This window comes from Colletotrichum fioriniae (genome assembly GCF_027942845.1).
Source record: "Colletotrichum fioriniae strain IMI 355084 chromosome Unknown scaffold_2, whole genome shotgun sequence".
NCBI classification, from domain to species: Eukaryota; Fungi; Ascomycota; class Sordariomycetes; order Glomerellales; family Glomerellaceae; genus Colletotrichum; species Colletotrichum fioriniae.
The window spans coordinates 2753722-2774768 of record NW_027076838.1 but is presented as its reverse complement, the minus strand read 5'-3'; the positions used below and the strand labels follow the sequence as shown (position 1 = coordinate 2774768).

At 52.0% G+C, this 21047-nt stretch overlaps 8 protein-coding genes across 8 annotated transcripts; 4 read left to right on the top strand and 4 right to left on the bottom strand.

The window, feature by feature from the left end:
• Nucleotides 1-39: 39 nt before the first annotated feature.
• Nucleotides 40-951, bottom strand: N0V96_002568 (uncharacterized protein; the record flags this gene model as incomplete). Its single annotated transcript, XM_065756555.1, has 1 exon — nt 40-951. One exon carries the CDS (start codon nt 949-951, stop codon nt 40-42), a length of 912 nt encoding a protein of 303 aa, XP_065614924.1.
• A 1619-nt stretch (nt 952-2570) lies between these two features.
• N0V96_002567 (uncharacterized protein) lies at nt 2571-4349 on the bottom strand (the record flags this gene model as incomplete). Its single annotated transcript, XM_053187394.1, has 4 exons — nt 2571-3229; nt 3286-3364; nt 3427-3556; nt 3634-4349. 4 exons carry the CDS (start codon nt 4347-4349, stop codon nt 2571-2573), a joined length of 1584 nt encoding a protein of 527 aa, XP_053054898.1.
• A 1905-nt stretch (nt 4350-6254) lies between these two features.
• Nucleotides 6255-7391, top strand: N0V96_002566 (uncharacterized protein; the record flags this gene model as incomplete). Its single annotated transcript, XM_053187395.2, has 1 exon — nt 6255-7391. One exon carries the CDS (start codon nt 6255-6257, stop codon nt 7389-7391), a length of 1137 nt encoding a protein of 378 aa, XP_053054899.1.
• A 1744-nt stretch (nt 7392-9135) lies between these two features.
• On the top strand, nt 9136-10310 carry N0V96_002565 (uncharacterized protein; the record flags this gene model as incomplete). Its single annotated transcript, XM_065756554.1, has 2 exons — nt 9136-9352; nt 9436-10310. The coding sequence occupies 2 exons, from the start codon at nt 9136-9138 to the stop codon at nt 10308-10310; spliced, it is 1092 nt and encodes a 363-aa protein (XP_065614923.1).
• Nucleotides 10311-10751: 441 nt separating this feature from the next.
• Nucleotides 10752-11534, bottom strand: N0V96_002564 (uncharacterized protein; the record flags this gene model as incomplete). Its single annotated transcript, XM_053187397.2, has 1 exon — nt 10752-11534. The coding sequence occupies one exon, from the start codon at nt 11532-11534 to the stop codon at nt 10752-10754; it is 783 nt and encodes a 260-aa protein (XP_053054901.2).
• A 1404-nt stretch (nt 11535-12938) lies between these two features.
• N0V96_002563 (uncharacterized protein) lies at nt 12939-14116 on the bottom strand (the record flags this gene model as incomplete). Its single annotated transcript, XM_065756553.1, has 3 exons — nt 12939-13687; nt 13741-13875; nt 13954-14116. 3 exons carry the CDS (start codon nt 14114-14116, stop codon nt 12939-12941), a joined length of 1047 nt encoding a protein of 348 aa, XP_065614922.1.
• An 861-nt stretch (nt 14117-14977) lies between these two features.
• Nucleotides 14978-16202, top strand: N0V96_002562 (uncharacterized protein; the record flags this gene model as incomplete). Its single annotated transcript, XM_065756552.1, has 3 exons — nt 14978-15137; nt 15192-15326; nt 15406-16202. 3 exons carry the CDS (start codon nt 14978-14980, stop codon nt 16200-16202), a joined length of 1092 nt encoding a protein of 363 aa, XP_065614921.1.
• A 1229-nt stretch (nt 16203-17431) lies between these two features.
• txl1 (Thioredoxin-like protein 1) lies at nt 17432-20138 on the top strand (the record flags this gene model as incomplete). The annotated part of the gene is made up of 5 exons (XM_053187401.2): nt 17432-18005; nt 18082-18102; nt 18734-18955; nt 19185-19732; nt 19788-20138. The coding sequence occupies 5 exons, from the start codon at nt 17432-17434 to the stop codon at nt 20136-20138; spliced, it is 1716 nt and encodes a 571-aa protein (XP_053054905.2).
• Between the last annotated feature and the right edge of the window lie 909 nt (nt 20139-21047).

Sequence of the window (21047 nt, the reverse complement as noted above, 5' to 3'; positions counted from 1 at the left end):
ACGATCAGCAACCTGACAACACCCAAAGACACGTACCACTTACAGCCATCTAAACAGCGATTGTCGTCTCCTCTTGGTGTCATAGACGACATCCAAAGCAGCAGAATGTACACCGCCCAGGACGCCCTCGCCAGTGTACATTGACTGATACACATGAAGCGCCCTACTCAACGGCGGCTCCTCCCCTCTCAAAGTAGAATCATCCGAGAACGGGATATCTAAATCAGACCCGTCATCGTCTCTAGCCGGGTCAGACGACGAGCGCGCCGGGTCAAAGGCATACACCTTGCCCGACGTCTCCTCCAAGTCGACCCAGTCTTCAACCTCCTCGACAGGAGTGAGGTACTCCTGGCCCGTAAAGTCTGGCGGCATCGGGAATCCGTCCAGGTCGAAGCTCTGCTCGTCCGACTCCGTCTCCTCGTTGGCGATGATGGATGGCACGGGCACAGGTTCGGGTTCTTCTGGCGGTGTCTGCTGCCTCGTCTGCATCTGCGCCTCTTCTGGTATCGCCGCAGGGAAGATGATGTTCTGGTGCTGGGTGGCGATGTTGTTGGGCATGTCATACACTACAGGAGTGGAAAGCGGCGTCTTGGCCCGTCTCCTGGGAGCATACGACTCCAACGGTGATGCAAAGCGCTCCAGTGGTGATGTGAGCCTCTCCAAAGGTGACTGAAATCGCACAAATGGCGAAATGACTCTCCGGCTCCTCTGACTCCGTTGACTCCCCTGCCGTCCCGGGGCTCTGGGTGGTGGGGTGGGCGGCACGGGCTCGTAGATGGGATCCCCCTTGCGAAACTCCTCAATCAGCTGCACAAGGTGCGCCGTCTGGGCTTCTCTGCTGCTGTACTGGCTCCTGAGGCTCTGGGCTGAGGCTCTGCTGCTGTTGCTGTAGGGGAAGAGGGACTGGCCTCCTCGTCGGCGAGGTTGGGTTGAAGGTTCGTACTGTGACATCGTGAAGGTTTCCCTCGCAATAGCCGGGTATAATACTGTGGGTGGCCTTGCTGTTTCTGTGCCGTAGCACCGTGTAAAGTCTGCCGTGTCGTTTGGTGTAAGTGCCGTTTGGTGGGTTTTCCCTAGGATCCTGGTATTAATCGAGTGGTGATAATAATTTTTCCTTCTCCAAACGGCAAGGTGGTATTGGATATCCTTTAATTATCGATAGATTGCAAAGTAAGCGAACGCCTCTTTAGATCGGCGGCGCCCCCGAAACCAAGATGCACCATTTATTAAATAGAATGCTTGCAATGACTACCTAGTAACAGCAAATCACCATGGCAAAATGCAACCTACCCAGCCTGGCCGAAAAACCACCAGCCACCCGGTATCGCAAGTGAGGGGAGGCAGGGCAGGGCCGACACTAACACGGGGCCCGCAAGCGCCGTTGCCCATCACCTCAGTTACTGCCGTTACTGCCATGGCGCCAGTCTGAGCGCTGGGCTGCTGGTAGCATTTTGTGCCTTGTAGGGGGATACCACGGCAGGTACAGAGGGCCGTCAGCCTGTGAAGGGCCAAGCAAACGCCAGGAACCGTCAACCATTGCAGGTTCCCACCTACGCCGCACAGAGGATGGAGACGGTAGAACACGTTAGCGGCGGTGGTTCCTGCCCCCGCCATCTTCAGCGGTGAAGACACGGGCCCGGGAGGCCCCAGCTTGCAAAATGAGCCTAATTGGCACTAAACGTGCTGGGCCCAGCCACTGCCGGGGCGACGGTGCAGGTGGCTTCCCTGTGGCTCAGATTGAACCTCATCTCACTCTTCACTCAGTATCACATTCTTCACAGCATAGATTTTCACTTCCACGTCACGTCATGGGCCGCTGTATCTTGTGCTCAGACCTCTTGTTATTGGTTGTTTCTCCTGAAGACGAGAGTGTCCGAGTTCTTTTCATGCATACGAGTATCCGTAAACCGTGGATCCTTGACTCCAGACTCGTAAACCAGGGGATATCGTGAAGTGAACCTGTCCTAGAACCGAAAACCAATGGGTATCTTCTTTTCCATAACCGTAACCGTAACCATAACCGTGGCTGATCATGCCAAAAGACAAAAAGTGAAAGCGAAACAAGCGAGCAAAATCATCAGTCCACGGTGTCCACCAGTAAATGGGTACCTCCTCTGAAGTTCCGTCCCATCCACACACCTCAAAACATGAACACCGCGATAGAAGAAGAAAAAGAAAAAGTCGACAGGTGCCTGAGGATTCATGTCTTTTCGTTCATTTGCGTGGAGGTTCGGTCCAGAAGGTCCAATCTGCGAGATGGTTTGAGCAAATCAAGTTATCTGTCCGTGTACTAGTCCCTGCCGCGGGGGCACAAGCAAAGTCGAAAGCCGCAATGACGAATAGTCGTATTCGTTACAAGCAAGAGAATCGGCTGTTGATACTGAGAGACGAAAAGTCCGCGTTCGCGTTGCCAAAATGAAGTGATCCGACTTGAAGCACGGTAGCGAGAATGACGATATCCCAAGTGAATCTCAAAAATCGATGAGTATCCAGTGAAGGCAAGAAAGAGCTGTATCATCCAGATGGATGTGAATTCAAAGCTCGGTGCTTAGTCGGTAGAGACTGCCATCTTAGCCAGTGAACGGGTAGCCGGGATTGATACCACAGCCAGAAAGACGGCGGCACATCTCATCAACGGACTCCTGGTAAAACGGGACCATTGCAGGCCCAGACAAGTCAGGACGCGAAGAAGGACCAGCAGGGTCAATAGGCTCTTCGTAGAAGAAGCGGCTCTCGTCAGTCTTCTCCTCAACCCACTCCATGTTCTTGTCAAAGATCTTGGGGAAGTCGGGAAGCAGACCCTCGTAGTAGAGCTCCTCCCATTCGGAGCGCCAGGGGAACGGAAGGCCCTCCCAGAGACTCTGACTCAGCGTCTTGAAGGTAGGCTGACGGCGCAAGAAGGGAAGCACGACAGTTGCCAACTTGGCAAAAGCCACCTTCATGGGCTTGAGTTCCTCGTTGAGGGGGTTGTCGAGGTATAGATGGACAAGTGCCATCCGGAAGGGAACCTCGAATCCAGCCATCTTGTTGAAGTCTTTGATCTGGTAGTAGAAGTACCGGCCGCTGAACGCGACGCGGTACATCTCGTACGCCTCCTCCATGTTGTCAAGCTGGCTCTTGAGCATTGACGAGACGCCGAAGCGATATGCCGGGCCATAGAACATGATGTTGTTGATGAGAGGTCGGGTGTCCCAGATACAGTCCCGGTTCGCTCGGTGGCCGGGTAGATCTTCCAGTATTCAAATTAGAGAGGAATTGACTTATGCAGTCCCTATAATTACTCACCACCATTGTAGATGAAGAAGATGACCGGGCTGAGGTACGCCATCGCGCAGTCGCTCAGGTCGAGGTGGGTCTTGCCGTCCTGTTCATCAACCGAAAAATAAGAAAATGACAATCGTTCATCGAACCGGAAAGTAAACTTACCTCATCGGCAGGGGGAAGGAGCTCCGCCAACTTGGTGGCCTCGGAGGTAACGATGTCGCGATGACATCCGATCATCGTGCCCTCACGGACATGAAGGAACAAGGTATGGGTCTCCCTCTTCAGAAGGAGCCTAGAGTAGGAAGAAGAGAGAGAAGTCAGTAATTTTATTTTATGTTTTCTGCGTCGCGCGATGAGCCTCAGACTTACCCAGCGCGGTGGTCTCGCTCAAGCGAGGCGATCATGGCTCTTCTGAGCGCCTCGTCCTTAGCCGAAGCCTCGGACGAGGCGACAGTCACCTCTTCATCATCCGGGGTCAGGATTGCCGGTCCCTTCCCCCTGTCTTCCTTCTCCTCGTCCGCCGGGAGAGGAACGTTGGCCGCGTCGATGGCGGCAGGATCAGCAGCCACTCCAGGAGCTGCGGTTGAAGACGATCCGACCACCGAAATGGCCGGGATCTCCGGTAGCAGCCACTGACGAGCTGCGTCCTCCGCCGCCTTCTTCGCAGCGAGCTTCTCCTGTCGCTTCTGGTTGACCATCTCGGCGGTGTCGTCGGCGATGGCGGAGATGGTGGTGGTATCACGCTTGAGGATCGTGATAGTTGGAGGAGAAGAGGAAGATGGGTAGTTGCTCCCCCTCAAAAGGGAAGAGGCAACACCAAATTCCTCCGCTCCTCCCACCACCGAGACGGGGTCAGAAGGGGAAGAAGGGCAAGGGCTTTCAGCCCGTGAGGCTATGATGTTCTGCCCCTCCCCCTCCTTCACCTCCTCCCCTGTGTATCCCGTGAGGAATGGGAAGTCGGCGGCAGAGAGTGGAGAGGGGGCCGGGTGGGAGGATTGCTGGTTGACCACGACCTCCTGGCGTAGAGGACCGGGCTTGAGCGTTGTGCCCGTGGTGGCGATCTGGGCCCATGAGCGAGGGGCCATTGTGGTGGTGGGGATGGTGACTATTTGTGAAAAGCGCGCAAAGGCTAAAGCAACTATATAAGCATCAATCATCTGAAGATCAGGCGAGATAGAAATCTGGGATCAAAGTCTTACCGGCATAAAATGTGATGGATGATGGCGGTGATGTTGTTGCGCACAAGAAAAAAATAAAAGACCAAACAGAGGTGAAAGAAAAAGAGAAAGGGAAAGTGCTCAGGGTCAAGAAAATCCCTTTTGGCCAACAGCCCCAGACTGCAATGAAGCAGAAGGTGTCTCCTCTCACACCGCCCATGAGGTCGCTTGGTAGCGCTTTGGGAGTATTCAGGGAATGATGAGGTGTGTATTCCAGTGTTGGCTATTCATCCTTCACTTCATCTCACTCTGGTGTTCAGTCGAGGCACCAGTGAGATGAGTCGCACCTACCTGAAGATATGTAAGCAGAAAAACACAGATGTTCTGAAGAGAATCAAAGATAGCCGAGATCGGATTTGTTACAAGGAACAGTTGTTCTCTTGAGCTGACAAGAGGTTGCTTGCACCCGAGCAGTTTCTTTCTCCTCGAAGATCTCCATCTCAAGATCATCCAAATCCGTATAGAATGTGTCGAAGCCTGATAATATGTCATGATCCAGGGTCCTATTCAACAGGCAATCGATCATGGGGAGGAACTTGGCCCTCTTATCTCCCAAGGGGCATGATGCAGACAGAAGTGTTGCTGAAAGCTGGGCCACTAGGCAGCAATATGGCACATGAGAAAAGTCGTTGAAGATTTCCCTTTATCGAACAAAGGCTTGGAGTCGTTCGTGGCTGTTTGTTTGTGCATGACATGTATGTCTGAGGCCTTTGTCAATTTGGGGTGGCACTCTAATTGTTGGTTCTGTGGGATACTCAAAGACTAAACACAAGCAAAGAACAAGTGCTGAACATATATCCTACGCAAATCAATAACTTCTAATTGCTTGCATGAGGCTAACTCAAGTCGCTTTCGTTCCCGCTGCAAGGGGGAATTCTCCGATCATGCTGAGGCGCGAAGAATATTCCACGACTGTGTCAACACTCAAAGACAGCGATGTTTCCTTCTGTCCATTTGACGACCATCATGACTTCCATTGTAAAACCAATGGGAAGATTGAGTGGAACGAGATATCGAGGACCGGCTGGGAATGGATTGATGGGGGATAAACGTCATTAAGGCCAAACCGACGTTGAGCAAGATGCCATGTCGTTGATCATCTTACATAAGCGGCCATTTGAAGGACATTGACGCACATTGTCCGGCCGAAACCGAAGTACCTTACGTACCTACTCCGTAGGTGCCTTAATGCAGGTCCACTTCCCGCCCGTTCTCTGCCGCAGCGTACAACATCTCAAGACCGTAAGAATGCAAAGCTCGCGGGCCCAAAATCTCTGGGGCATAGGCGATATAAGGTGAAAGTTGACAATGGAACTAACCGACCCACCCTGATCTCGTCCTAAACTCGAGTCGTGCTAGCTGTCAATTGAGTTTCGTGCCACAGTCCTCCAACGGCCCGCCAATCTCCACGGGATTCGATTCCGTCACCACTGAATGCCCCTCCCGCGCGCGGTGCCTTGAAGTGGGGGGGCCGCTGACGGATTGCAGCTCTCTCCATGAGCCGAAAGCTTCGGCCACAGGTTTCCTCATTTGAATAAATGGGGAACGCGGCATCATCACCAGGTCCGAGAAACGTAGCTTCAGCCCCTAGCCTTCGACCATGATTAAAGGAGTCATAGAACCCAGCAACATGCCATTTTCATTCGAAATGTATCGACGTATAAGTAAGACGAGACGAACGACTACATCAATTACCTGAAGCCAAAACCTTTCAATTCTCCCAAAAGTCCACTTACACGAACCATCATCTCATACTACACCGGTGTATCAAAAATGAGCTCCGCACAAGGCAACAGAGCCCTCTGGCTCTCATCCTACTCCAAACCCCTCGAGGTAATCGACCTCCCCATCCCCGACGCTCCCACAGGCACAGTCGTCGTCAAGATCCTCGCGGCGCCCATCGTGCCCTACACGCACCTCGCCCACACTGGCAAGCTCCCGCAGCTCAACGTCCACCCGCCCTTCGTCCCGAACCCCAACGCCATCGGCCGCGTCCACGCCGTCGGCCCCGACGCCGTGCGCGTCAAGCCGGGTGACCTCGTCTATATTGACGCCACCACTCGCGGCCGCGACGACCCTGTCAACGTCATGGTTATGATCGGTCACCTCGGTGGTGTGGGCGACGCCGGGCAGAAGTTGATGAAGGAATGGCGTGATGGCTCGCTGCAGCAGTACCAAAAGGTCCCTCTGGAGAACGTCTACCCTCTCGACGAGAAGCGTCTCATCGGTGAACTTGGCTACGACTTTGCGGCGCTGAGCTCTATCGCTCATTACTCCGTCGCCGCGGGAGCTCTCCTCGAGGCAGCGGACATCAAAGTAGCAGAGACCGTAGTCATCGGTCCCTCAGGCGGCTCCTTTGGCGGTCTAGCTGTCGAAGTCGCCCTCACCGTCGGCGCAAATGTCATCGCCCTGGGCCGAAGCGAATCCAAGCTCGCAGCAATGCGCACCAAGCTCGGCGACAACCCGCGCCTCAAGACGGTAATCATGACGGGCGACGCCAACATCGATGCGCAGGCGATTATGGCGGCCACGCCCAACGGGGCCGGAGCGGACGTCTTCAACGACTGGACGCCGGGCGAGCTCAAGAACCCGCCGTACCTCGAGGCCGCTGTGCGCACGCTGAAGCGCGAGGGGAGGGTGATCCTCAGCGGCGGCGCGAGCGAGACGCTGACGATACCGTATGCCGTGTTTGGGCTCAAGAATCTAAAGTTGATTGGCAAGTGGATGTGTGAGCGGCCGACGCTGTTGCAGCTGGTTCGCATGGTTGAGGGAGGCCAGCTGAGGATCGGGAGGGAGAGCGGGGCGGAGATCAAGGTGTTTTCTTTGGATGAGCATCATGAGGCGACGGAGTTTGCGAGGGATAATGGTGGATGGAGGAACTATACTGTCATTGCTCCCAACGTGGAGTGAAGCTTATGATCGTCACCCTGCTTCGTTCTGTGGACCACTATTTCGGATCGTTTAGAATAGCCAACCTCTCAATTCATACTCAATGTATCGTTTTCAGGAGAGGAAGAAAAGACTTATTGATAAGGTAGACCCTAGATGATCTTCGATAAAACTTCCGATGTCATGACATGAACTGGCTCTTGGCTTCTTGAATAGGTACCGCGTAATTCGTGCAGATAAGGCACATCCGTCACTAACAAGGCTTCACCACTCGCTTGTCTCCAAGACCGGGGGATTTCATAAATGTCTGCCCAGTAGGATACCTAGACCATCTCAGTCCTTACAAAAAACCCCGGCCGTCAGCAAGGCACTGGACGTGACAGGATTGGACAATTGCAAGGCGTCAATCCCGTCTCTTCATGATTGGTCAACCATCCCCGGTCTGTTTGTCAATGGGTTGGAATGTCTTCCCCCACGCGCGGACGTTGCGGCCACTTGCATGTAGGGTTTCAGTTTAACCGGCGTGACCGACTTGTTCTTCATGTTGGAAGTGCTGGAGATAAGACGAATTGAAAGTGCGGCTCATCGATTCTGCATGAGTTTACACAAACCCGTTGCTTTCGTTTCTTCACCTCCTATCGTGTCGGTTTATGATGGTGTTCTCGTAAATTCGGTACAGGCGATCAAGTGTAGATAGATACCTGTCTTCCATCCGCTTGTCTCTCATGTTAGTGCATGTGCGGCAAGGTCCTCAACGTGACCTCCCTGTTAGGATTTCACCCTACACCTAGCTTCATGGCATCGCCGAACCTTGAGTTCCCATACACATACAAGTAATCTATGATGAATGTATCTACGGACACAGCCCGTAACGTCAACTTGTTACTCATCATATCTCAATAAGAGTGAGGTGAGATTCAACCGAACTGAAGGTCAGTGCGTTGGCCGCGGGAAGTGAGATTGAGCCCGTACCTAGTGATGGCTCCCGGCCGGTCACTAACGCGTGTACCTGGGTGAAGATCCCTGCTCCCGCTCCAGCGTGACAAGGAGAGGGGCAGTTCCTTGAGGGGCCTTACTGGGCTGCCACGCTGCCTGAGGTAGGTGGACTTGGGGTGCAGGAACGTTGGCCCGCACCTGCTGAATCACTGGTGCCTCGGAAAATAGAGGTACCTAAGTATCAAGGTACCGTCACAAAGGTCCCCGCCAGTGCCTCTGAACCTTCTAAATTGGGCGGGAGGAAGGGGCGAACCACAGGAAGCGATCCTTCCTTCCCCAACTAGCCAACCGAAGGGTGGCAAGCACCTTAATTCCAACCTTAGGTAACCTCGCTGGATATCTCCCACACTCATCTCGCCTTTTTTCAACTACATCTCTTTCCCAGGCCGACCGTCGTGGGCTTTTTGGACGGCAAAACGTCCAGTCTCCGCCTCACGACAACGGAAGGGACAAGGAGACGACGGTCTGCTGACTTTTGGCAATTACTACTGCACTACTGCGGCATCTCGTTCACCAACCACGCACGCGACACGGCCCCGATTCTCATAGCCCAGAATCCGTCATATTGCGACGTTGTTCACTGGCCTTGGCACAACTTGCATTCACTTGCTACATCATCGGTATCGCATGAGCATCTTAGTTTGCTATCGCTACAGAGGCCACCCATCAAAACAGCTCATTCCTCTTCATTACTTTGGTAAGCAACATATCTTGGCTCGGCCTCTTCGGACCCCGTTTGCTCATCTCATCTCAGTAGCTGAAACTCATCATGGCGGACAATACCTCCACCCCCGCCGACCCGATGGCCGCAGCCTCAAATGCCATGATGGCCTCCATTCAGGACTACATTCGCACCGCCGTCACCACAGAGGTTGCAAATCTCCCGAATGCATCCCAGCCCGCCCAGCTGGCAGCCCTTCAGAGTCGTCTCGAGACTGCCAATCAGGAGAACTCTGAATTGAAGGACAAGATCAAGCAGATTGAGAGTAAGAAGTCCACTCGCCACAGTCACAAGCGCACGTTCTTTCTTCTTTCCTTTATCTTCAGCACAGCGCTGACATCGATCAAGCAGGCGAGCGAGACACCGTTAAGGCGGCCTTCTCCTCTTACCTGGGCTTTCCCCTTCCAGACTCGAAGCTTTCCCGTCATTCCCACAGCAAGAGCAGCAAGTTTCCCCAGTTCCAGAAGTTCCCTGTCGAGATCCGCATGAAAATATGGAAGCTTGCTCTCCCTGCCGGACGCATTTTTGACCTCTCCAACGTCGATGCCCACTTCTCTCGTGTTCTCCGAGCCCCCATTGCCGCCAACAACGGCGCGCCTAACCCGGCCTTGGTCCTACGCCAGGCCTCGGGCCTCACTGAGATGAGTGTGACTGCCCACAAGACGCCCAAGCTCCGACTCGCTTGCAAGGAGGCCAATAAGGCATTTCTCGAGGCTGGTGGCTTCGAGTTCGGCTTGTTTGGCGGCCCATACAAAGGCCTTTGGTACAACTACTCGGAGGACATACTCTTTGTTCGCGAGGAGCCTCGTACCTGGACTAACCTCGACATGTCACGCATCGTCCGTGTCGCTTTCCCGCATAATAGGTTTATGTGCAAGGCCGACGCTACCGCTAAGATGGACACCATTCTCGATCATTTCACCTCCTGCAAGGAGGTCATCCTCATGCAGACCATGGAGTGGGATATCCGCTCCTGCCTTGCAAGCCCTCGCCTGCCCGCCAAGTTGTTCCCACTGCAGGAGGCCGATCCGATTAGCACCCATGACTACCCGAAGGAGCTCTCCGACGACGTTGGCAGTGTCGCAACCTGGGGCGATGTCAAGCGCATTGTTGCCCAGATCTGGGATGACCACGTTGTCAACGTGAAGCATCTCAGCCCTGTTCGCGTTCCGAAGTTTTCCGGTATCGAGGTCCTTAAAGCTCGCCCGAGCTACTTTGACTAGAGGACAAGATAGAGAAGGTAGCTTGGATGCTTTTCGGGTTGGTCCTTGATGATTCACGCAGGATTTGACATGTACCATATTCCGGTACACTTTCCATTGGGAGAAGGGGCGTTTGGTTTGGTTTCTTCATCGTATGATAGCTAGTAAAGTACCAATTGATATCCACAGGGTCTTCAGAACGTACACTGTTCGTGCCTATCGCCGTTTCCTCCAGCAAACAGACTTGATGAATGAGGTCATGTTGTCCATCTTCTGCAGGCCACGAGCTCTCATACACACACATTCTTTTATAGAGTGACATGGATGCACCATGGAACCTAGCTTTCATTTATCGGCCATGCTCACGCCTCAAAACATCCTGTAGCTAAAGTATGTAGTATTGTCTGAAGAGAGTCTGAGCTAAGACGCACGACTTCTATCTGGTAAAGAACCACCAAAGCCCTAAAACAGTCTTTCAGGGTCCATCCTATCATCCGGTTTTCTGAAGACCTCTACAGCCTCTAGGAGTAAGGGCCCCGTATTCATCCGCGCATACCAAGGCTTGTCTGAGCATTCGAGAATGAGCTTCTCTCTCGTCTGCAACAACATGCCCTTGACCTCGGCCCAGGCCAGGAACTTCTTCTCCAGCAGCTCCGGAAACAGCTCTGCGAGAAGGTGCGCTACCTGCGGCGTATCGACAATGATATCGTCGTCTCTCATAGCTCTGAAGACTGGAACCGTCGTCGCATATTTGTCAATTTCGACATCTCCTATCTCACACCGCTTGTCTAAGTATAGCGCGACGACAAGGTGACGACAAGCACGGAAGGTTTTGGCCCTAAACCCTTTGTTAAGGAAGATGAAAAGAGCAATTTCAGTGGAAATGTAGATCTTTCTCAAGCCTTTCAACGTTGTGTTGTGCCACTGGTCAAAGGTCGCATAGTAGACTGCGTTCTGCGTCTCGTTGTACCAGAGGCCCCGGATATTGGAATTGTCAAAGTAGCCGAAAGTGAAACGACCAACCGACACACACGCATCGTACGCGTCCTTGCAGACCTCTCTAACACGAGGAGGAGAGTATTCCCGGTAGAAGCGACTCAGATGGTTATTATCTGTCCAGATTACGTCGTCGTTTGGCTCGTAGATCCGTAGCGCGGGGAGGGCTTCGATCCAAATCTTGCGTTTGATCTCAGCAGGAAGCCTCTGGAACTGAGGGAAAGCCATTCTCGAATGCTGTGGTGCCATCTTCTGGGCCTTGGGCTTGTAGTCAGCAACATGATCGATCTTGCGGGAAGCAGAGTCGAATCAGCTTACCGGTGATCTCAACTTAGAAGCTTATGTTGTTTGCGGGGTTGCGATTCGTGAAGCCTGTCGAATTGTGCCATGAGGAAGTCAGCTTTGAGGTGAGAATGTGAACGAAGGCACCAAGACAAACCTTTCCTAGAATCCTGGCTTGAGAAATGTTGACCACTCGGTGCTCTGAAATCGAGACGATGTTTTCTGAAGGGTTGAGAAAGTGGAAAGGGGAAAAGATTCAGCTCACCAGACACGCGTTAGTCGTGTGGGTTGCTGTAGAGAAGAAGAATCTCAGGGAAGGTAATTCCAAAACAGAGGTAGTTTAAGTAAGCCCTCTTTCACTCTTTACGAGGACAAGGCAGGCCCGAGGCAGCAGCAGTTCCTTACTGCTATAGATACCCAGCATCTGTTCCCCATCTTTTTCTTGTTCTGAGATCAGTCACATGACGAAGGTTGTTATCAATCTGAATATACCAACGAAACCAGCAGGTGCACGTATGAGTTTGGCTGTTGGGATACCTTGAAATAAGTAAATTCAGTAACAGATTGTAGGTTCCAAGTAAAACCTTTGACGTTGCAGTATTATTGTAAAGTACTGGAAAGCTAAGGAAACCGTCGCAGACTCTATGAAATCCCTGGGGGGGAGGTCGTCGTGACCTCTTCATCGAGGCTCGAAATTGTAAGAGCGGTAAGATCAACGACGATTCCGACGACCGGCCAAGCCTTCTCTGATGTTTAAGCGGCTGACGTCCTGTCCTCCCCTCCTATGTCAAACTTCCAGCAGAAGGAGCCTCAATCACTCCCAATCAGAGATCGTAAACGAGCACGAATTGAACAAAGAACTTAAACGGCCGCTTGTACTCGCATCATAATGATGCTTTCTATGAGATGATAGCTAAAACTCTGGCAATTATCTAACGTATACTACCATCAGAACCGGAAGACCGCCAGCAGGATGTTTAGAAGCCTCGATGACTCTGGCTCCAAACTCCGACATGGAGCGCATGAACAGAAGGCACCTTGCCATTTGATGCGAGGCGAGCTTGGTATTCTTGTAAGGATCACTTGTCTGGACGAAGGTTCTTGGCGTTTACGGTGGTTTACGCGCCCAGCCTCTTATCTTGAGAATGATCTAGCCGTAAAGAATTACAATTTATGGGAAGAACATCAAGAGGATCACAGTCGGCTCACGTTGATAGCATCAAAACCGGAGTGGGAACTGTTGAATTGATAGCTATAGCCTTCTCCCCCCATAGTACCGTTAGGCAGGGTATTTACGGCCGTCTATTTATTTAACGAAGGCGATAAAAAAAAGGCGATCGTGGCAAGGCAGAAATGTAAGAGGTCCTTGACTTATGCCCCGTTTGTGTGATATCGTCTGAAATGATAACCTTCCTTCTCGATGCGAGGTTTCCGGAAAACCTCCACAGCACGGAATTTGACATCTCTCGTCTTGGATCCATCCTCGTAGAAGATCTCCTTTAGCTCATCTCTGTGTTCGGCCCAGGTCTTCAGCAGGCCTTCGCCCCAATCTTCCACGTCCACTATCTGAGCGCAGACGCGCTCATCATCCTTGACGGCGTAGAAGACTGGCTCAGTAGCTTCCATTGCCTCCTGAGTCGGTCCTTTATTCTCATTGATGGGAGCTCCGCGGGGCTGATGGGCGATTGTAATGTTGTCGCAGCCATAACAATCGCTCGTGAGCACCTCTCTGCATTCGTTCCGGTCAAGGACGATGGCGTCTCCGATGATGAGGTTTTTCACCTGAAGGTGGTTGAGGTACCAGTACTGCTCAGGACCGGAGAGATAGATGGCATCCAGATCATTGTTGTACCAGATCGATCTCATGGTGCCGTAGCCCAATTCGTCCTCAAAGTGGCCGAAGCGGAATTGGCCAGCCTTCATGCAGTACTCGCGAGCCTCTCTGTTGATTTCTCTGAAATTTGGGGGTGCCCAGTGCTGATAGAACAGAATGTTTCTTGGGTCGTGTTCCTGGTGATTGTAGTATGTGATCGGCTCGTAGATTCTACCAGGCGGGAGGCATAACTGCCAAATCTTGTCCTTCAGCTCGGTGGGTAGTCGATTGAAGTAGCACTGACCGTCTATCTCAATAGTTAAAAAGTCTCCCATTGACGATCGAGGGGATCTTAAATACCTTGACTGCGAGGCTGAGGGGGTTTTTTGGTGTTCTGGATAGACTCAACGACTTTGCTTGCTGCCTTCAAGAGGAGGGTGATTGCGTCCTGACGGAGTTCTTGGTCCTGCTGGCCGTCGGCATGCGTGATTCCGGCTAAGGCCATCAACAGCGAAGAATGCGTGTTTCCGATTGAGAGTTTTTGAGCCTCATCAAGTTTGGAATACACCTTACTTGCTGTGTTCAGCAGGCTGGCGATGGCGGTCTGTTGTTTGTCGAGCTGCTGGAAGGAAGAGATGATCATGCTGGTGGAATTGAGGATGCTGGAGATTGGATCATCCTCATGTTGGAAAAGCTCGATCTGCTCATCAGGAGCAGTTCGCAAGTTTGATGCCATCTTGGTAGCCCTGGCCTCCGAGTCGAGGTGGTTGATGCGATTTCTTCTACCCACCTCGATGGTAGTGGTTCTGTCGAAATTTGAAGGTCTTGAGAGAAAAGAAATTAGGTCTTGTATCCCTAGACCTGTCTCCTCCGGCCATCTTGAAAAGAAAATTCCGTCTGTGAAGCGGCGGGGCTTTGCTTGGTCGTCAATATGAGTGAGCACGCATGGTGAGAAAGGCCAGTATCAAGCGGGGATAATTGAGGCTTATCCCCTAAATTACAGTTTCTCGTGGCCGTCCGGGCTTTATCAGAAAGCATCAAGGTCGTTACTTGGTAATATTCAGCATGTGAATTGGACCGTAAAGTCTTGTCTGCTACAAGGAGAACGAGGTCAATAACCTTTGTTGCTATGCGAAGTGGACTACCACTGAGTGTTCCTTCACACTAGGCTAAGACCCTGAGTCTTGACTTCAATCAGACATTGGTTACTTGTGCATATAAAGTAAACTTGAAGGTGACTATTTGGCGTTAGAAAGAGCAAGGTCAGGTATGTGCCTTCCATACGGCGAAACTTTAGCATTGCCCTTTCTTTAACCTATATCTTACCTTCTACACTTTGACATTCACATCCTCCACACTCCCAACTCCCACACTCCCAACTCCCACCCTCGATATATTCTCTCTTACCTTCTTCACTCTTTCCCTCTCACACACTCAGAATCTTCGCCTTCTACAACTGTTGTCCACTACTTACCTTCCACTCTTCCACTTCTTCAACACAACCCTCTCAAGGCGAGCCGGACCCAGGTTTAGTCCCTCAAAATACCAACCGCATACTTCAACCCTCAACCCGAGAGTCAGCCACAAGTCCACAAAGATGGACGAATCGGCGAAGCTCATCAAGAGCTTGGTCAACGGCCTTAAGGCTATCAACAAAGTCCAGGCCCAGCAATCGAAGACCTTCTCTGAGCTTGCAAAGTTGTGCGTCGCAGAAAACGCCTTTGCAGTAGATGTCGCCCGAGTCAAGGATCTCCAAGGTTAGCACTTTCCGTTAAAAAGCAGCATTAGGACTAACCGGGGCAAAATGGCAGTAGATACCCAAGAGACGTTGGCGAGTATCATGAGCCTACAGACCAAGATCATGGAAGAGCAGGCGGCGGTGATGCTCTCAAGACAACAGGCTGCGGCGATGCCCTCCAAACAGCAAGAGCAGGAATCTCCTTCCGGTGAGTTCTCCTCCGGACCTTTCTAGGTTTGATCATACTTCACAACCGTAGTATTGACTCTTTACAGTGACAGCTGCAGGTTTTCCGAAATTTGGTCGACTCCCTATTGAGATCCGGAGACTTATTTGGAAAATGGCACTGCCAGGCAGTCGCGTTCTCGAGCAGGTGGACGGAGAAGCGGTGTATCCCGAGCTCCGCAAAGGATACAGACCTCCAGTAATCCGAGCCGTCTGCAAAGAAGCCTGGGAGGTTACCGAAGAGAATGGGCTATTCGTCTACGGTCCGGAACTCACTGCGTCTGGGGGAACCTGGCTCAACCCGAAGCAGGACGTATTCGTCATCCGTGATCCCGGAGCTATCTGCCCGCTGGGACCGCTTCAGGACTGTCGTCTTGAAATCATCGCCGTTGACCGCCGATACTTTGAACAAGACGGAAGTTTCGAACGTGTCTTGGATTGTGCGCTAGAAGCTTACGGCTGCCGAAAGGTCAACGTCCTCTTGCGGACAGCCCCAAATCTAAGACACAAGAAGGGAGTAGCGCCGAAGCTGTTCAGCCTTCAACCCGAAGATGTGATCTGGTCAGTTTACGCAGATGACAAGCCACACGAACTCTATGTCGAGGACGAAATCACGTGGGAGGATTTCAAGGATGTGATACAAGATAGTTGGAATGATATGATTCGTAAAAGCGGAAGAAGTGATATAATCATGGAGTATGGCGGCGTACCTATCATCGAGGGAATGGAGCTGATCATGTGCAAAAGAGGAGGGGACACCTTATGGCTTCTGAGTAGTGATATAGAGACAAAGAGAATTTCATGGGCAAAACAGCAGGGTCTCATAGCCTACATCAATACTCACGGTATTTCTCACTGAACAGAAGGGATGTCTCGGTGGGATTCATCGGAGTTACTTGTAAGCTTCCAATCCAACAGTAATTAGCTTCAAATCGAAGCTTACTTCTGCTTCGATTCCGTCGATAAATTCATGTAGAGAGATAGAAGCTGGACCAACAAAATTGAGTAGCTTGGCGATTACAACCACACACGTTGGAAACTTGAAGGCAAGTCTGAACATCTCTTGGGTTTTGACCCTGAAATAGGACTCAGTATATCTATACTGAAGGTCGTTTCTCGGCACTATGTTGCTGGTACTCGGTGTATAGAGCCCAGTGGCTTTCTTCTTCAAGCGATACTTTCGAATTGTTTGTAAGCATTGAGCCTACGAATAGTACCTGAGGCCATGTTAGACGCAGGTGAGGTGACATTAGCGGCTCTTAAGCATTGAGAATACGACCTATGTGCCTAGCAGTAGATGTCTGGATACTGGCTGTCCTGGAAACCAGTGGAGACATCGAATTAAGAAATTGGGCTGGTTCGTGACGTCGCTCGTGGACCTTGGCTCTCAGAGCGATTGCAATGCCGTTTCCCGATCTGCTAATGTAAAGTTTTCATGTACCGGCTGCGCTCCGTGAACTGCGCCAAATTGATTGTCTGGAAAACTACACCCAGATTCCCAGGACCAAAGGGAGGTTTTGATCGTGTGTCACAAACACCTATGTTCAGCCTTTTGGTTCTTTGTAATTTTAGGTCAGATACCCAATCTAGCACGCTTAGGCCAAACAGAACCAGAGACGAGGCTATTCATAGTCTCATAGAGGTAGGGAGAGTGGCAGTTTGCGTTTCTGATCCTCATTTGTTGGGTCATGGTGGACAATGCTCACGTGTTCGCATCGAACGATTCGATCTTGGGAATGGCAGCCTTGCAAACGATGGTCCTTGGGATACTGAAAGAGTTCAAAGCATTGGCTGCTGAGAAAATGAAGAGAAACCAATGCGTGAGCCTGTAATTTCCTAGTTCGGGGCAATCCGAAAATCCCCATGTCTTGTCAGTCTAGGCGCCTCTCCCTTTGATATGTTTACCGTCTGTTGAACTAATAACACGACACAAGCAGCTGATATAAGAGTTTTGATTCCGTCCTCTGCCAGAAACACCTGAGAGTTATCAGTCAGCTCAACATTCGTTCCAGTCATCTTCTCTCCTACGGTTCCTCCCCCCAAATCACTGTCACCATCATTCTTTTCCATATCTCTTCCAAAGTCAACATGTTCGCGAACACCCTCACTCTTTGCCTTGCACTCATACCCTTGGCTGCAAGCCTCGTAGCTGGAGAAGCCGCGTTCTACGGAACAATTCCAGTCAGCGAGGTCCAAAGCCTGTCTTCGACCAAAGGTGCTGCAGCTTCATGGACCACCTCCTTCATCGTCCCTCGCTCCACCAGCAAGCCCGCAGGTCCCTCCCTCGACAACCCAGTCTGGTACGCCCAAGAGACCTTTGGCCAGATTCCTCCCCTCGAGAAGAGAATCGACGTCGCCATGAACCAGCAGCCGAGAAACTGCAACAAGGAATCCGACTTCAACCCGCACCCGCCCATCCACTCCGACAAGCAGCTCAAAGGCGCAGACTACTTTTGCAACAACTACGCTGGCTTCATGGAGTCGGGCATGAAGTCCCTTCGCGTAGAGTGGCATGATGAGTTTCAGGGTCGTCACCAGTACAAGGTTTCTTGGGCTGAGGGGTGTGTCGCCGACGGAGACAGGCAGCATGTTAAATACCCTAATGGTCTCTCGAACACCAACCCGAGCTGCAACGATTTGATGAGGGATAATTACCTGCAATGTGAGTCTTTGGCATCATCTGCCTTGTCGATTACCTCTGATGAAGAGATGTTGTTGCTGATACGGTACTGCTCTAGGTAACAACGGTGGCGTCGGAGGTAGAGTCCAGGTGGGATGCCTCGTCTACGCTTACAACGGAGGAACCGTCGCAGGGAGGGATTATGAATCCATTGGACTGTGGTGAGCGGTTGATCAAAGTCACTGATGATCCCGCCGGGACTTGTAGTACGCGAGTGGAACAGAAGCGCAGCCCTTCACTTCCACTTTGATGCAAAGACACTCTCGAAGTTCTCTGTCAACTATTCTTTTAGAAGCACACAATTAGATAGAATTATCACCCCAATAAACCTGAAACCTAACTTTGCGCAGAGGAAGAAGATTAATATGGAAATACTAGGCAAAGGAAACATTCCAGAAAACAGAGCTACAGCAAACGGCTTCCATGGTTGATTACCCTGAGACTGGGTTTCTGAGTGAGCAGGGTTCACTAAACATGCGCTTTGAGAGCAAGCAAATTGTTTACCAAAAAAAAAAAAAGAAAAGCTAGTCACATGATTGAGATTCAACCTCAGTAAGAGAAAATCAACCAGGACTCTCGCAAGTTCGCGATGAGTTGAGGGGCAGAGAGATGGGTAAGCGGACGTTGAACAATGAGATTTGTTTGCCCTGAACCGTGCCTCACGGGAAGGCGTGGCTAGTCCTAAAAGGGCATGGTGCGGGGTAAGAGAGCTAAGGACCTTTGGAGGTTGGTCGGCCTGCCAGGCACTCATGCCAATGCGTCGTCGCGGGGCAGCTTTCTTCTGAGTTCCATCATCAACATCAACCTTCACATCCTACCTACCGACACGAACCCTACAGTCTTTGGAGCCGCAAAGATGTCTACGGTTCACATCAAGTCGGCAGCGGAGTTTCAGAAACTCCTGTCGAGCTCCCGTATCGTCGTTGCTGACTGTGAGTACTACCTGACCGCCGAGGTCACTGCACCCCCTGCCTCTCCATCCTGGATGACGCCAGTGAGGCCATGGACGGCCGCGACAGCCCCAACGCGCTGTGGTGGTGGCGGCTTCATTGCTTCTCGTTATCGCGCCTGCGACGCTTCTATCGCTTCATTTAGGAGACCATTGAGCTGCTCGCGACATGCACACACGATTGACTTGACGTGCTGACAAATGGATTCCAGTCTACGCCGACTGGTGCGGTCCCTGCAAAGCCATCGCACCCCTCTACGAGCAGCTTTCCTCGTCCCTGTCCCGTAAGAATGTCGTCACCTTTGTCAAGATCGATGTCGAGTCCCAGAAGGAGATCGCCTCCGCCTACAGCGTTACTTCTCTCCCGACTTTCATGATCTTCCGCGAAGGCAAGATCATTGAGAAGGTCCAGGGCGCCGACCCCCGCAAGCTCCAAGAAGTGGTCAAGAGGCTGGCGAAGGAGGTTTCCGAGGGCGGTTCGGGCTCTGGCGAGGCGTCTGGCAGCTCAAGCGGCGGCAACTGGAGAGGCGCAGAGTTCCCTCGTGGCTACGGCGACGTTACTGGTCAGATCGAGCCCAAGGGCTGCGAGCTGCTGAACGCCGACGAGGACTTTGGTCCTGTTAAGGTCTTGTTCGACCCGTCCAAGCCCAGCGCGCTCGCGAAGAAGGAGGGCGTGAAGGATTGGGTTGAGAGTGGTGCCGATGACCAGCTCTTGCTGTTCATGCCATTCCAGTCCATGATCAAGCTGCACACCCTTCAGGTATGATTGGAGAATCGTTGTCAAGCACTGCGCCAGTTGCTAACCCATCATGCAGCTGACCTCTCTGCCTCCTACCGACGATGACGACGACGAGACTCCTATGCGCCCCAGCACCATTCACCTCTACACGAACAAGCCTCACAACCTCGACTTTAGCGAAGCCGACGATACCCCTCCCACGCAAGCCATCGAGCTCACGGAGAAGGACTGGAACGCTGACGGCACTGCCAACATTGGTCTCCGTTTCGTCAAGTTCCAGAACATCAACAGCTTGATCATCTACGTGACCAAGGGTGACGGCGACGGTGAAAAGGTGCGTCTCGACCGCGTGCGCCTCATCGGCGAGTCGGGCGAGAAGAGAGAAATGGGCAAGCTGGAGAAGATTGGCGATGAGGCCGGCGAATAGAGCGAGCCGGTGGGTCATTGAAAATCGGTCCGGTGAAGAGACAAGGAAGAGGAAGAAAAGTCTGCACTCAAGACCCCATGCGACGAGAATCATGAATAGAGCAATAGTCATAGACGCCTCCGGTAACAGTTTGTGCCAGAGGCTCAAAATCCACAACCACTGAATCACACACAGGCGGCATGGATACGCGCTGTTGAAGCTTGATTTGCCACGCAGAGTAGTGCATTCAGACGGTCATGCATGAGACGATGTTGGAGCGCGCGTGGTGCCCCGAATTAGGAAGCGTTCAGGGGGATGCGACATGCTGCCTTGAGTTCAACCGCGAAGCAGAACATAGGTAACATAGCCGCATGATGCGCACTTCTCTCGTCTGAGTCGTCGCATTCACTTTGCGAATTTCCGCCAAAAAATATTTAGGCTTGAAGGTTGGGATATGTCCGGCCCATCGATCGCGACCCAACTCGCTACAAGAGCAAGAAAAGGATCTATGAAGGACGAGGCCGGCTGCAATTAAAATTCGATCTGGGGCACGATTGACGCCATGAATTCACCGACTTAGGAATTCCAGCAACAGGGGAAACTGTAACGAATCGTGCCAGCCGCACGAAGAAAAAAAGAAGTAAAAAGAGAAGCCTTCGCAAGAACCGCGACCAAAAACTCTTTTTTATATCATGAGATGGGTCCCTGCACGTCCGCCCGGAGTGGGTCCGATACATTTGCACTAACGGTATCGGAGGAACCTTTTCGCGGAGGAACGGAAAATAGCCGCGGCAGGCTCCGCGGGCTGTGTGGGTGGTCGCGGCGTTCCGCTGGCTGACTGACTACGCTGGTTGCGGACGTGACTGTGACCCTGACGAGGTACCTTGATAAAGTAGCTTAGGTAAGAGAGGAAGGCCCCACTGGAGGTCC